This window comes from Lepus europaeus, chromosome 2, assembly GCF_033115175.1.
Source record: "Lepus europaeus isolate LE1 chromosome 2, mLepTim1.pri, whole genome shotgun sequence".
Lineage (NCBI taxonomy): Eukaryota > Metazoa > Chordata > Mammalia > Lagomorpha > Leporidae > Lepus > Lepus europaeus.
The window spans coordinates 12365112-12380883 of NC_084828.1; the positions used below are offsets into that span (position 1 = coordinate 12365112).

The following is a 15772-nucleotide window of genomic DNA, read 5'->3' on the forward strand; positions in this document are numbered from 1 at the left end:
AAGTCATCATGGCTTTATTTAGAGCTATAACTTATTTTCTTAAATTTTGTGACAATTTAGGAGCAGCTCTCCTTTTCTCATAAACTCTTAATTTTAATTACTTAAATTTATAAAACCAAACCCAAACATTTAAAAGCTTAGCTATTCCATATTTGTTAGATAAACTTGGTAAACATTTTCTGTATTCTAATTCACATTGCTAATTATTCATTTTTGATGAGGAAGATAAATTAGTCACATTTATGATACTTTAATTCTATCATTTGATCCGAAAAGAGTTCTTATTAATATAAGGGAATGCTAACTTACTTGTGGTTTTTTTGCTCACATGACATTTTAAAAATTCAGATGATGAGAAATAACACAGCCTAGTAAGTGGTTGTGTTTTCTGAATCCAGTCTCATAGAATCCGGTAACTGGACATTTTTGTTTTAATTCAGGCAGTCATTAAAAGTTGTATGTTCATGTACTTATGAAAGTTTATTGTTTGCTATTTTAGATGTTAACTAAACAATTGGAAGCTCTCGGCTTAGCTGAAAAGCCTCAGTTGGTGACTCGCTTTCAAGAAGTGTTCCGGTCGATGTGGTCTGTGAATGGTGACTCAATTAGTAAGATATATGCCGGCACTGGAGCTCTGGAAGGGAAGGCCAAGGTAGACCCAGGTTTATCGTAATCCTACGAAAGATCCTTTCTTCCTCCCTTAAGAAAGCCTTTAACTAGCCTTTTTAAAATTAATAGGTTTTAAAAATAATAGCTGTCTGTTTCAGAATTCTGTTGTATCATGCTTTTGTGCCTTTGATGCTTCTTTCTATAGTGGCTACTGATGATTAAACGGATAATATAGGTCTTCAAAATGTTTGTGGGAAATGCGTACTTAGATAAAATTATGTGTGGTTTTCAAAATTTTCACTAAAATAACCTCATTTCTATTTTTCTATAAACTTTTTGAAGAACCTTTGTATTATTAGTCATTTAGTGATAATCCACTAAGACTGTGTATTGCTTATGTATTTTGTGCTTTTCCCTTTAGTATCTATTGTACTTTTTATATTACTTATTTTTATAAAACATGTGATTTTTTTTGTTTAATCCTTTTAGTAAAGGTCCTTTCTCATTTCTCCTAGTGTCCCTTGCACTTGACACACTGCCTACTGTTTAATTCACGTGTGCCAAATGTTGGATTGACAAATCAGTCAACAATTTGTGCATTGCTTACTGTGAACCCAAAATTCATAAGGCTTAATGTTGAGTTTTTATCCTTTTACTTAACTTACCTTGCAGAAAGGACTATTAAAATGTGCCAAAGAAGTATAAGCTGTCTCATCCTTACTTTTTAATTACTAATGTTATCTACATACTACTTTCCCCTCTAGTATTTGGCCTTTACTGAGAGATTTTAGAACGATGCTTGAGATATTTTTCATCGTTTTATATATTTATATATTGTTTAACCTTTTAAGGACCCTGGCCTTACTTGAATTTAACATCCTAAATCTCTACAATTCCTCATGTTATTTCAGGATTAGAAATGAAAGTAGTGACCACTTCTGTAATTCTCATGTAGTTTCTTCATTATAGCATCTGAAATTCTTTAGAGGCCACTCGTCATCTCCAAGCCTTTCTTTCCGTTTCCAAATCTTCCTCCTCTTTGTTCTCTCATAAAATGCCATGGCTCTACCCAGAGGTATTGGCCTTACCTGCACAGTTCTTTTTGCTGAACCCATAGGAATAATTTCTGTTGTCTTTTATAAATATTTACTTCTTAAATGGTCTCTATTTTTGGAAACATGAAATTGTTAAACTTTCATTTGTTCTTTTAAACTATTAAAAAATATTAAAAACTGATTCTCTGCAGCTGTTGCTTAAGATACTCTTTTAGTCTTCTGCCTTTTGTTTCTGCCGTGACTAAGAAAATATATGTACAGAAGCTACATGTATTTTCAGTGGTCATTGTATAGATACAGAATTTTATATATTAAGTATACTAGTTTGAAATGAACTAAAATCTAACATCTGAACTGCTCTTTCTTTTCCTTTCTCTGGATTCCTTTTGATTAATTGCCTGATAATGTCAATGGTGAGTGCTTTTCAAATAATGTCATTTGTGTATGTCCTCATATATAAGGAAATAACAATTTAATGCAAAATTGAAATAACTAATTATAGTAGCATTCATTTAGTGGCATTTAAAATAATTGTTTCTTTATTCTGAAAATAAATCTCTAATTTTGTTCCTTTAAGGAATGAAAATAATGCAAACTATTTTCTAGAAAGCAAGATATGTAGAGTCTTTTCGACAATTTTCTGTAGTCTAAGATTAGAATAAATTTTTTTTTAAGATTTATTTATTTGAAAGGCAGAGTTACAGAGAGGGGAGACACACAGAGACAGACAGAGATGCCTTCTATCTGCTGGTTCCCTCTCAAAATGGCTGCAACAGCTAGGGCTGGGGCAGGTTGAAGATAGGAGCCAGGAGCTTCATCTGGATCTCCCACGTGGGTAGCAGGGGCCAAAGCACTTGGGTCCTCTGCTGCTTTCTCACGTGCATTAATAGGGAGCTGGACTGGAAGTGGAGCAGCCACAACCTGAACCAGTGTTAGGGAAAGAAGCTTAACCTGCTGCACCACAACTACCAGCCCTAGAATAAATCTTTATGTGTGGCAACTAGCATTCCTGTGTAAATTGTATTTCATTGAGAGTTGTAATCAACTTTCTCAATGACAGAATAAGTTTATTATTTTTATGATTTATATTGCTTAGGCAATAAAATGATCTAAAATACACAAAGTGGTGCTAATGTGTGATATTTATGAACTATAATTACAAATTTCTTTTTAGACTAGCTCTTCATTTTAGGTTTGTTTTACAGCTAGTGTAAGCTATTTGATTGGAGCAATTTCAGTTGTGTGTTTTTACTGTCAGGAAAACAAGGGTTTCCTTCAAGCTCAGTACATCTTCCTTTAGCATCCTGCCTTTCCCCATCCATCCCATCTTCAAGTCTAAAAGGTACAATGTAGGAAAGGAGTTTCCAGTTTTAAATGAGTACAGTTCAGTTTATTTCCTTTTAGTAGACATTTTTAAAAATTTTACTGTTTTAGATATCGTAGATGAATGCAGTTGTGGCAGTGGGCTTTTTCTTATCTTTGTGCCATGCTGTTTCTTAACAGGACATGAATCAGTGACATCTAGACATACTTTAATGCAATGATATGTATTCACAATAGGATGTTAGGTCCTTTTTCAGATATTAAATTACAAAACAATTTAAATTTCAAAATACCTTCTGAACAAAAATCAACAACATTTAGAATGAAAAGTCATGCTCCTTTCTCCTTCAACAGGCTGGAAAGCTGAAAGATGGTGCTCGTTCTGTTTCCAGAACAATTCAGAATAACTTCTTTGACAGTTCCAAGCAAGAAGCTATTGATGTTTTGCTGTTGGGAAATACTCTAAATAGTGATTTAGCTGACAAAGCGCGAGCACTTTTAACTACTGGAAGTTTGCGTGGTATGCATAATTTACATTTTATTTGCTCTATATTTTTTATAGTCCAAAACTTAAAAGTCCAAGTGGCAAGTACAAACTTATTTATATAAATAATTTTTAGACTGCAGCTGTTTAAATTGTTGTAGAAGGAATTAAAGGGAGTTTGTCTCTACTGTCAGCACATTAGTAAGCCATAAACTGAGCCCCTTGCCTGATTGTGGTAGAGGGGAAATAGTTTTACTATTGCTAACTTTATACGAGGCAAGATTTTATGGACTATTCAGCTAGCACTTAGAATATTCAGTAATCTAATTATGTAGAAAAATGCTTTATTGAAAAAACCAATACCTATATTTATTATTCTGATCACTTCCCCAAAAGTTTAATTTGGTCTTTTAATTGTTAATTGCTTAAATAAGCATTAAGTCATATTAATAATTTCAAGTAATGCATGTGATTGAACACTAACCACTATTATCAATTTTAATATTTGACATGAGCAGATAACTTTCAGGATCGTTTTTTTACCTTTCATTGTCTGTCTTTTATCAAAATCAAAAGAATTTGAACCTCCCCTGACAGTGAGCCCATATAAAAGTCATGCTTTGGAGAAGCTCAGCATTCACTGTAGAACTTAGTAGATGAGACCTCTTTCCTCTTCCCAGCTTTGTCCAGGTATAATTGACAAAATAAATTCGACATCTCAATTCCACGTTTTTCATTTTAATTTTCAAATTCTGAACATTTTTGTTTATTTCACTGTTAGTTCTAAACCAAATCTTAATCTTTCAGTGTTCCCTGTTCAAGTAGGAGAAAATTGTTCCTGCATCAAGTAATGTACTCTTGGGTAAATATTTGGTCACAGAGATTTTCATGGATTCTTTTCAGACTTCCACATGGTGCAGAATTCCACCAGCTAGTTAGTGACAGCCAGTTCCTCAGTAAGTAGTAGGCTGGGGGACTGAGCCCTACCAAACTGATGAAATCTGATCTCAGCTACTGCTTTCAACTTCAGGCTTTCTTCCTGACTTCCACAAGTAGAAACTTGACTGATCTGTGTTTTGTCACCTCTTTCTACCTGTGCCTACTTTGATGTGGAGGCATAAATAAGCAACAATGGAAAGTAAGTGGTTGAAGGAAAGAAGAGGAGACACAAAGGACCTAAGTAATTCTCACACCTGAGCATCAGTTATTTTTAGTTTCCTGCACATTTTACTATCTGTAAAATATGCCTTTAAAAAAAACAGTACAGTCAGTTCTGCTATAATGCTTGTTCTGAGAATGGGTATCTGTTTCACTGTGGTTGATGTATCAGGGAACGATTTGAGCATAATGCCAATTTTGCATGAGCTTATGCATGATTTTGCTAGCAAGCAACACTAACTAAACACAGAAAATGGTACCCAAGTGTAGTGTAGAAGTGTAGTGGTAGAAACATACAAACACACACATGTACACAGGTAGACACCCGAAATAGCTTCCCTGCCTTCCTTCATGTGTATTGCGAGTCTTTCCCACCCACATCTGGTGTTTCAGTTTTCCATCTGTTTTCAAATAACCCTTCTTCCATAATTCATAATTACAAGTACACCCTTTTTTTGATGCCCACTTCTATAAGTCGATGTCACTGTTTTTCAAGATGAGTTGCCTTATTTATTGTAGTATTCATGCATTTGTTATCCATTTAGCATGCATATTGCTGAGCTTCTATTATTTTGGATGCGCCACTCTTTGTGTGAAGTTTTTGTGTGGTGTCCCTTGCCCCATTTTCCCATAGGTTTTGTGGCTATGGGAATTTGCTCTGTTTTGCATCGCACAGTGATGTTTTTAGAATGCATGTCATATTATAGCTGAACTGACCTTACCAGTTGGCAAGTCCCAGAAAGAAACTAAAAGATTTGTGTAGTGTATCTGCTGTCTTCACTATCCTCCAGCCTCTTAGGTTTTCATATTTATAGGCTTACCCACTCCTTCACATGTGTGTGCCCCCATATACAAACAGGAATAGCCAGACACACACCTGGGACCTTCTAATTATGAGATGTCAGACAACTGAGTCACTGTAGGACTTTCCTAAGATGTAGAAGGTGTTTATCAATTATTGTCATTTATTTATAATATTTATTTATAATTGGTATACTACAGCCATCAGAAAAAAGTCATCAGATTGACTTAAAAAAGTAAGGCCCTCTAAGGATGTTTTGTTGTAACACTCTAGATTTTAACTGTAACTTGTTGTTTTACTAATGACTCTTTGTTTTCTTCTTGATGCATCCATAGTTTCTGAACAGACATTACAGTCAGGTACAGTATAGAAAATCAATCTATAAATAAAAGTAACTTTTAAATTTTTTCTAAAATTGATATTGTACACACACATACACACACACAAGCCAGTAAGTAGAAACTTTCTCATGTTGTTGTAAGATTCTAGCAGAATAAATTGATACCTTGTTTTAATGTGAGAAAAAATTTTATTTGAGAAAATTAAATACTTCACTCAGAAGGAAGTGTATACTGGTTTTCGTCATCCTGTATCAAGTGCTTAATTCCAATTAATGATATTCAGCCAATTTTAATTTTGTTTTTGTATTTTATTAACCAACCATTATTAGTGTTATACCTTACTATTAATAGGCTAATAGAAAACATCGACATGTGAGATTTTGGATTAATTTCAGAGTGTTGTCTGTGGTGTTTAAGACTACTCAACAGTGTTTCATGCGCACAATATTTAAGGAGCAATATATCATTTTCTTACATTTGATTGACGTATTTTCTGTAACTCTAGACATGCACTAAAATTGGATCTGAAGTAACTTTAAAAAGCATCAAGATTTCTAACAAACTTAGAAAAATTAAGTGTATTTCTAACAAACTTAGAGGAATTGTGTATCAGACCTGTGTATTCATTTGAATCTCATGTGTTCATTCTCTGGCCAAGATTTGTGGTGTCTTTAAACAAATCTGTGGCAAAAGGAACAACAGCTCAACTCTAAGTAGAAATTCAGCTTAAAATGGCATTTTTTCTTTCCCTTAATATTTGATGTCACTTAAGATTTGTTTTGCTCAGTTATTGTTCTGAAAGTTTGAGAAGCCATTGATTTTTCTTTGAGAAGAATAGAGGAAGGGAGCAATTGGATATATTTTTGGGTTACATAATGAAACCTATTTTCTGAAATGGTATGGTATTTAGGGATGGACATCTGTTCTTTGAGCACAGCCTCATTATTTCCTTAAGTATATTATGGTGCCAACCAATTAAGAATAAACTAGGAATCATCTTTTAACCTTCTTATTCTGTGTAAAAGCTGACTTTGTTACAACATGGCAACATACTTTTGTTCACACCATTCATTATTGTCTGCTGAATTTTTTAAGCTGCATTGTCCTTATAGGACTTATGTCAGTCGGTCGCTATAAAATGGACTGTGGGGGCTGTTTTCATGCTGGTAATAATCATCTCAAGTAACAGGAGGGTGAGGAATCTAGATTTCTCCTTTGGGAGCCCTGAGGAGGATGTGTTTATCATCTGAATCAGTTCTTTCAGGGGATGAAAAGGGCGAAACAATATCCATAACAATTCTAAGGTGCTATTTGCCCATTTCACCCTCAAGTGACTGCTATATCTTTTTTTTTTTTTTTTTTTTTTTGACAAGCAGTTAGACAGTGAGAGAGAGAGACAAGAAAGTCTTCCCTCCGTTGGTTCACCCCCCAGATGGCTGCTACGGCCGGCGCACTGCTGATCTGAAGCCAGGAGCCAGGTGCTTCCTCCTGGTCTCCCATGGGGTGCAGGGCCCAAGCACTTGGGCCATCCTCCACTGCACTCCCTGGCCACAGCAGAGAGCTGGCCTGGAAGAGGGGCAACCGGGACAGAACTGGTGCCTATATAGGATGCTGGTGCCGCAGGTGGAGGATTAGCCTCATGAGCTGCGGTGCCAGCCATGACTGCTATATCTTGGCATCATAAAATAATGAATAATATCAGAAGAAAATAAGACTGCTAAAATGTGAAAGTAGTTTTGGTTTCCTTTTTCTCTTACCAGTTAACTGGCTTTTAGGTTGAGCTCTGGTTAAGATACTAATTTTTTTTTTTTTGACAGGCAGAGTGGATAGTGAGAGAGAGAGAGACAGAGAGAAAGGTCTTCCTTTTTGCCGTTGGTTCACCCTCCAATGGCCGCTGCGGCCGGCGCATCTCGCTGATCCAAAGCCAGGAGCCAGGTGCTTCTCCTGGTCTCCCATGCAGGTGCAGGGCCCAAGCACTTGGGCCATCCTCCACTGCCTTCCCGGGCCATAGCAGAGAGTTGGCCTGGAAGAGGGGCAACCGGGATAGATTCCGGCTCCCCAACCAGGACTAGAACCTGGTGTGCCGGCGCCGCAAGGCGGAGGATTAGCCTGTTAAGCCACGGCGCCAGCCAAGATTCTAATTTTTTTTTTAAGATTTATTTTATTTATTCGAAAGTCAGAGTTACAGAGAGAGGTAGAGACGGAGAGAGAGGTCTTTCATCTGCTGTTTCACTTCCCAAATGGCTGCAACGGCCAGAGCTGAGCCAGTCTGAAGCCAGGAGCCAGGAGCTTCTTGCAAATCTCTCACATAGGGGCAGGGGCCCAAGCACTTGGGCCATCCTCTGTTACTTTCCCAGGCACACTAACAAGGAGATGGATTGGAAGTGGAGCAGCCGGGACATGAGCCGGTGCCCATATGGGATTCTGGGGCTGCAGGCCAGGGCTTTAACCAGCTGTGCCACAGCACTGGCCCCCAGACTCTGTCAAATTTAAGTGCCAATAATTTAATTTAATCAAGATGCAGCATTGTTTAGAAGGGGATTAGATAGGTGGTAGACAAAAAATACTTAAGACAGAGATTGAGAATTCAAAATATTGAATATTCATTCTTTTAACATTTATTATCAACCATTGTGTACTATATAGTCTTTTTGTTACTAGGGATATTGTCAGACCAACATTTCTGCCCTCAAAGTTTTCATTCTCGTGAAAGGATATAGTTACAAGATAACTAAATACCATCTAGAGTGAGTGTCCCTTCCTCGAAGTGCTGGGGCCAGTGGGGCTTTACATTCTGGAGTTACCAGAGTTTGGATTGTGCACAGACTTCACCAACTGAGAATCTCTAATCAACAACATTAAAATAAAAATGCTCCAGAATTGGAAACATTTTGGACATCATGTTGGCACTCAAAGCATTTTGGATTTTGGATTTTAGACTTTGGGTTTGAGGAAGCTTTTAAATGTGATGGGTGCTGTAGAGAAAAATTATCAAGGACAGAATAATGGAAGACTAGGATGGAGTGCAGTTTTAAATAAGGTGGTCAAGAGAAGCCTCACAGGAAAATAAGACGTGAAGGAGGTGATGGAAGAGTGTGGCCAGTGCGAAGGCCCTGGGTTGGGATAGGCCTGGCTTCTTGAAAAAGCAGGGAGGCCGGTGGCTGAGAGGGAGTGAATGGGGATAACAGGACAGAGACAAGAGAACGTGTAGGGCCTCACAGGCCACTGTTATGGACGTTGGCTTCTAATCTGAGTGAGATGAGAAGCGTTTAGTAGGGATTTAATTTTCTGACATGTCATTATCTTTCTTAATTTATATTTTTGTCAGGAAGCCATTATTCATCAAAGCCACCTGTCATTAGTAGAATCTTAAATATAAATAGTCTCAAATGTTTTTGTTTGGGGAAAAATACATTTTTCAGCCTTTTAATGACTGTTGTGTGGCAGTCAATTGCCATATTCCTAAAAATACATTTCTTAGGTTTCATACATTATAAAATGTACTATTTCCTTGAAATAGGACTGTTTGATCTGCATGTTTTATGTTGCTGTTGTTATTTTATTAGTTTTTTTACTTTGGCTGTCATATTTAATGTCATCTTGTGTGTGTGTGTGTGTGTGTGTTGGTTAATTGCCTCATGCTGAGCCTTGCATTCAGGCTGATCTTTTTTTGTGCCTGTGCATGTATCTTGTATGTACTTGTAATAATAATTGTGCTTTCTAGACATCATATCTCAGTTACGAAAATCAATTTTTGTAAGTGGTTTAATGCAACTGAAATTGTGTTATGTCTTATTTTTTATTAGCATCTTCTAAAGTACTGAAGAGCATGTGTGAGAATTTCTATAAGTATTCAAAGCCCAAGAAAATTCGAGTGTGTGTCGGAACTTGGAATGTAAATGGCGGGAAGCAGTTTCGCAGCATAGCATTTAAGAATCAGACGCTCACTGACTGGCTTCTCGATGCACCCAAGCTAGCTGGCATCCAGGAGTTTCAAGGTTGGCGTTTCTGAATAATTCCTTTGCCCCTCCACAATTTTGATACCCCTTAGCCTGTGAGAAGTGATTTGTTTATCTGCTGTCTATGATACAAACTTTATAAAGAGTTCTTTCAAAGTGATTTCTGAATGAACTAAAGGGTCTTCAAGAACAACCATCTTAAAGAAGCAAACTTAGGATACCTTAAAGAAAGCAAATTTATAAGTAATTTTATCCCACTTGCAGATTTCTGCCTTTCATAGGACTTTAGTTAAATGCAGAATACAAAACTGGATTTTTATGAGAACTAGTGTTGTATTGGGTGGGGTCGCCATTTGACTAAGGCTTATTTAAAAGTATTTCTTGGATCCTTAATTGTAGATAAAAGAAGTAAACCAACTGATATATTTGCAATTGGTTTTGAAGAAATGGTAGAGTTGAATGCTGGAAACATAGTAAATGCAAGGTAAGTTGGCCCAGTAATACACTAGACAATATTCTCATTGAGAAACTTGGAGGATAATTATTAGTTCTTATAAACTATAAAACAACAGTTCTCTCTCTACACTATTAAAAATATTGAGACTCTCCAAAGAACTTTTGTTAATGTAGTTGTATCTCTTGATGTTTGTTGAATTAGAAATTAAACATGTAATGTCAGGAGTGGGTGTTTAGCTTAGAGATAAAGACAGTTTGGTAAAGACCCTCTCATCCTGCCTCAGAGTGTGTAGGTTCCATTCCCAGCACTGATGACTGGTTCTAGTTTCCTGCTAATGCAGAGCTTGGGAGGCAGCATTAATGGTTCCTGTCAGCCATGTGGGAGACCTGTATTAAGTCCTGGCTCCCAGCTTTGGCCTCTGCCCAGCCCTGGCCACTGTGGGCATTCGGGCTTCTCAGAGATCTGTTTTTGTCTTTCTCTTTATGTCTCTATACCTCTCAAATAAGCAAGTAAAAATTATGAAAACACTTATTTTAAAATAGTAATAATAAACCCATTGTATGTTAACATATTTTTATAAAATAAAAATGTACTGAAAGCGTGACATTGTTTCTTAGTTTTATAAATTTTTTAATGTCTGGATTAAGACAGCTGGATTTTTTTTTTAAGATTTATTTATATATTTGAAAAGTAGAGTGAGAGAAGGAGAGAAGGATCTTCCATCTGCTGGTTCACTCCCCAGTGGCCACAACAGCTGGGGCTGGACCAGGCTGAAGCCAGGAGCCAGGAGCTCCCATCTGGTTCTTCCACATGGGTGGTAGTGGCCCAAATACTTGGACCATCTTCCACTACCTTCCCAAGCACAATTAGCAGGGAGCTGGATCGGAAGTGGAGCAGCCAAGTCTTGAACTGACACTCCAATATGGAATGCCAGTTTCTCAAGCAGTAGCTTAACCTGTTGTGCCGTAACGCTGACCTCGAAAACGGGATTCTTACATCTGCTTCTGTGCCTATCTGTTGTAATGTGTTGTTTTGAACTATATGGAGAAAAGTCACATAAATAAATAATTGGAAAAGGAACTATTTTCGTAGGCTTTAAGTATATTTCTTTTCTGATACTACAACAAAACTACAACTGATAGTAGTTTAAAGGTTAGTTGCAGGATGGAATCTGAAACCATATTGGTGAACTTTTTGTGCTCTGTTATACTAAAATTCACTGGTCTTTTGCCATTGCACAATTTTGTAACATTATGTTTTGGTCATTTGGAAATTGTCACTGAGTTTTGTAGATCTTACAAATTTTGACAAATCATATTACACAATATCAGAATATCATATTGGTTAATATCATTCCTCATCTCATAAAAAAATTATATTTGGACTCTGTAAAGATCATGCTAGAAGACTGTAGTTGTCCAAAACACTATATTTTGCTTGAAAACTCAAGATTTATTATGGGAAACAAATACTCTTGACTGTTTTGTTTCTGGTTTGTTTTTTTTTTTTTTTTAAGACACAGACGCAGTTGAAAAATGTCTACAAAATAGCCTAACCGAATAATTATGGTCATTATTTCTTTCAAGGAAAAATTGTATTCCATAGAAAAAGTCCCAGTTCAGCTCACAACTCAAAGGATTACATGTTTTGCTTTCCTTGAGATGATAGTACTTTAGTCTGCAACAGAAGTGCTTTGTATATATTTCCCATTCATCAGAGAATAGAAAAGGATTTGACTCAGGGGTTGAGCTTTGATAAAAATTAATATTTATTGTTTCATCATGGACATTCTTAAGTAAAATGGCATTTTTTTTCCTCCAAGAACATGGCAGTAACATTATGATAACTTTTTTTTTTTTTTGGCAGGCAGAGTGGATAGTGAGAGAGAGAGAGACAGAGAGAAGTATCTTCCTTTTTGCCGTTGGTTCACCCTCCAATGGCCGCTGCGGCCGGCGCACCTCGCCGATCCGAAGCCAGGAGCCAGGTGCTTCTCCTGGTCTCCCATGCAGGTGCAGGGCCCAAGCACTTGGGCCATCCTCCACTGCCTTCCTGGGCCATAGCAGAGAGCTGGTCTGAAAGAGGGGCAACCAGGATAGATTCCGGCGCCCCGACCGGGACTAGAACCTGGTGTGCCAGCGCCGCAAGGCGGAGGATTAGCCTGTTAAGCCACGGTGCCGGCCTATGATAACTTTTTAATAATAACAGCTGTATAATAACTGTATAATAATAACTGTATAATAATACAGTGAGTATAGTTTACTTCCTCAATTCAAGTGAAGGCCTCAGCACTTTATCCATTATAGCTTTTATGCCGTCAGTGCACATGGCAGTCAACACAATGAAGTGGCTTAGTAGTATATAAAATAATTTCAACCACATAGGTTTTGGTCTCCTCAGGGATGTCCCAAGATCACTTTGGAGAACTGTTTCTCTAAATCCATATTGCAAGTACAAATTATATGAATGAAACTTAAATCTTTAAAGTGTTTTATTCTACCAAAGTGTGCTTGCTTTTAAATTTGAGCAGTTGCCTGTATTTTGTGTCATTTTAAAAGGAAAAAGACAATTAGCAATAACTAAAGTAAGCAAATTATAGAACATTTTAGAAAAATACAATGGAAAATAAATAGCAGTAAAGGGATGAGAGCTGTGGAGGTGGGGAGACAATAACAGTTTTAAATGGAATCATCAAGGGAATGACTTGAGAGGGTCCTTAAGAAAGTGATGAAAGTGTCATTTTCTTTTTTTTTTTTTTAAAGATTTATTTTATTTATTTGAAAGACAGAATTACAGAGAGGCAGATGCAGAGAGAGAGGGAGAGAGGACTTCCATCCGCTGGTTCACTCCCCAATTGGCCGCAACGGCTGGAGCTGTGCCAATCCGAAGCCAGGAGCTTCTTCCAGGTCTCCCACATGGGTGCAGGGGCCCAAAGACTTGGGCCTTCTTCTGCTGCCTTCCCAGGCAGATTAGCAGGGAGTTGGATAGGAAGTGGAGCAGCCGGGACTCGAAATGGTGCCCATATGGGATGCTGGCACTGCAGGTGGTAGCTTTACCTGCTATGCCACAGCGCCAGCTCTGCTCAATATTTTTTCTAAAGGTCCAGTAAGTTAGGTTTTGGAGTGTGGTATTCTTTTAGATAAATTTTGGGTTTTTCTTTTTAAAGGAAACAAGCAAAAACAGCCTGCCCGAAGATTTCACAGTCTTAGGAAATTTGAGTTGATAAACGTATCATTGACATTGTCTTATAAAATAGGCTATTGTAGTCTATATATTTTTAAAGATTCCCCTTCTAATATGTTCTGGTAGCACAACAAATCAGAAGCTCTGGGCTGTGGAGCTTCAGAAGACAATCTCCAGAGACAACAAGTATGTGCTGCTGGCTTCCGAGCAGTTGGTGGGCGTCTGCCTGTTCGTCTTTATCAGACCACAGCATGCTCCGTTTATCAGGTCAGTGAGCCAGCGCTCTCTGAGGCTGCTTTCTGTCATTAATAAGAAGAAGGTTTAAACTGTTTGTTGATTAAGAGAAACATTCACTCTAGTTCTTGCTTTAAAACGTGTTTTTGAAGAGTCACCAATAGCTTCACTGGATGACTTCATAGAGCTGTATGAAAAGTGCCATATAATATATAGTATGCGATTATGTATATTCTTGACTAACGTATAGGTGAAACTGTCGAAATTTCCAGTCTTTGATTTAGAATTATTTGTTTTAAAGGGATGTTGCAGTTGATACTGTGAAGACTGGAATGGGAGGTGCAACTGGAAATAAGGGAGCAGTTGCAATCCGAATGCTGTTCCATACAACCAGCCTTTGCTTTGTCTGTAGCCACTTTGCTGCAGGGCAGTCACAAGTCAAAGAAAGAAATGAAGATTTTATAGAAATAGCACGAAAATTGAGTTTTCCTATGGTAAATTCTTGCTGTTTGTTCTTGACGATAAATTTTATTTTAATTTTCTCCAAATTCTAAATCTGGGATTTTGAAATTTTAAGGTATCTCCTAAACATAGCAATAGTATTCACCTACATAGTTATTTTGTATGTTACTGCTGTTGTTAAATGAACAGGGTGTGGAGGGGAGGCAAGCATATGTGAGGCAAAGAAATAGTTGTAAAGCATGAATTGCTTTGAATTTAAAATTCTATCTTAATACTTCCAGGGAAGGATGCTATTTTCCCATGACTACGTGTTTTGGTGTGGTGATTTCAACTATCGAATCGATCTCCCCAATGAAGAAGTTAAAGAGCTCATAAGACAGCAAAATTGGGATTCTCTGATAGCAGGAGATCAACTTATCAATCAGAAAAATGCTGGGCAGGTATATACGTACTTGAGAGGATACTTGCTCTGAAGAGGATTTTGGTTGTTAAACATAAAGCAGATGTTATTTTTTTTATTTCTTGAAGTCTATTGTATATTGTAAATATACAATATAAAGGTTAACAGGGAATTACCTTTCCTTAAAATCAAAAAAAGGCAGACACAGAACAAGTCCCATGAAAAATATGTTTGTATAAGATTCGCTTTCAAATAGCTTTTGTTTATTTTGGAGGGGGGCTGATAGTTTAGAATCAGTCTTGAGGGATGTTTGGAGTCTGGTTTAAGATCCTGTGGCAATCTTTTTTTGTTTTGTTTCTCAGATCATCTGCCTTTCAAAAACTTACTTCTTAAAACGTAAGACTTGAAATTTTGGGAGAATTGACTTTAAAAATATTTTAGAAGGTGATTGGAGGCCACTTGGTACAATTCCTGGGGATCATCTAACTTAAAATCTAATATTTTGAGCACCACTTAATTTTTTTAGATCTCAGCTCCTATTTGAGAATAATAAGATGCCAAGCTACATGATTTCCAAAATCTCAAACAGTTCTAAATGTCTCATGTAGCTCAAAGGTCAGGGAGAATTTCCTTATTCATGTTTTAGTGTTTGTTTAATTGACAATAAGTGATATGATAAAGGTTATATCTTGGGTTTTTTTTAAGCTTCATTTCATTCAATTAGAAGTGTCCCTTAGATGCATGCAGATTTTATCTGAGAACATCCAGCACTTAATAGACAGTGAATGAAAACAGAACTTTTTTGGATTTTGAAATTACTTTGTGTATGTTTATTTTAGATTTTCAGAGGATTTTTAGAGGGAAAAGTTACCTTTGCTCCGACATACAAATATGATTTGTTTTCTGATGACTATGATACCAGTGAGAAGTGCCGTACCCCTGCGTGGACAGATCGTGTCCTCTGGAGAAGGAGGAAGTGGCCTTTTGATAGATCAGGTTTGGAAACAGGCTTCATTGTTTTAGTGAATTAATGCAACATTTATGAAGAAGAAGGGAATGATATAAACATCAAATAAGAGACCTACTTTTCTTTCAACAATGATTGACTAGAATAGAACAAATTAATAGTTTTAAAATATTTTCAAATCTTCATAATAACTTAATTTTTCAATCTGTTGACAGTAATATAATTTCATATAGAGAAACAAGGAAACATTTTCATCAGCTTTTCAATTGAATGCTAATTCAGGTTTTTAACTAGAAAAACCGAAGTAGTTTATGTATATTTTGAAGAACCATGGCCTATGA

At 36.8% G+C, this 15772-nt stretch overlaps 1 protein-coding gene across 3 annotated transcripts in view; it reads left to right on the top strand.

Annotated features, from left to right (window-relative positions):
• The window catches only part of SYNJ1 (synaptojanin 1), a 105589-nt gene that overhangs the window by 58625 nt on the left and 31192 nt on the right, over window positions 1-15772 (top strand). For all 3 annotated transcript variants that reach the window (XM_062206032.1, XM_062206012.1, XM_062206022.1), the window contains exons 11-18: window positions 500-652; window positions 3342-3507; window positions 9579-9770; window positions 10131-10215; window positions 13495-13635; window positions 13904-14096; window positions 14346-14504; window positions 15304-15460. In XM_062206032.1, the coding sequence (XP_062062016.1) occupies window positions 500-652; window positions 3342-3507; window positions 9579-9770; window positions 10131-10215; window positions 13495-13635; window positions 13904-14096; window positions 14346-14504; window positions 15304-15460 (1246 nt within the window). The remainder of the gene's footprint in view (window positions 1-499; window positions 653-3341; window positions 3508-9578; window positions 9771-10130; window positions 10216-13494; window positions 13636-13903; window positions 14097-14345; window positions 14505-15303; window positions 15461-15772) is intronic.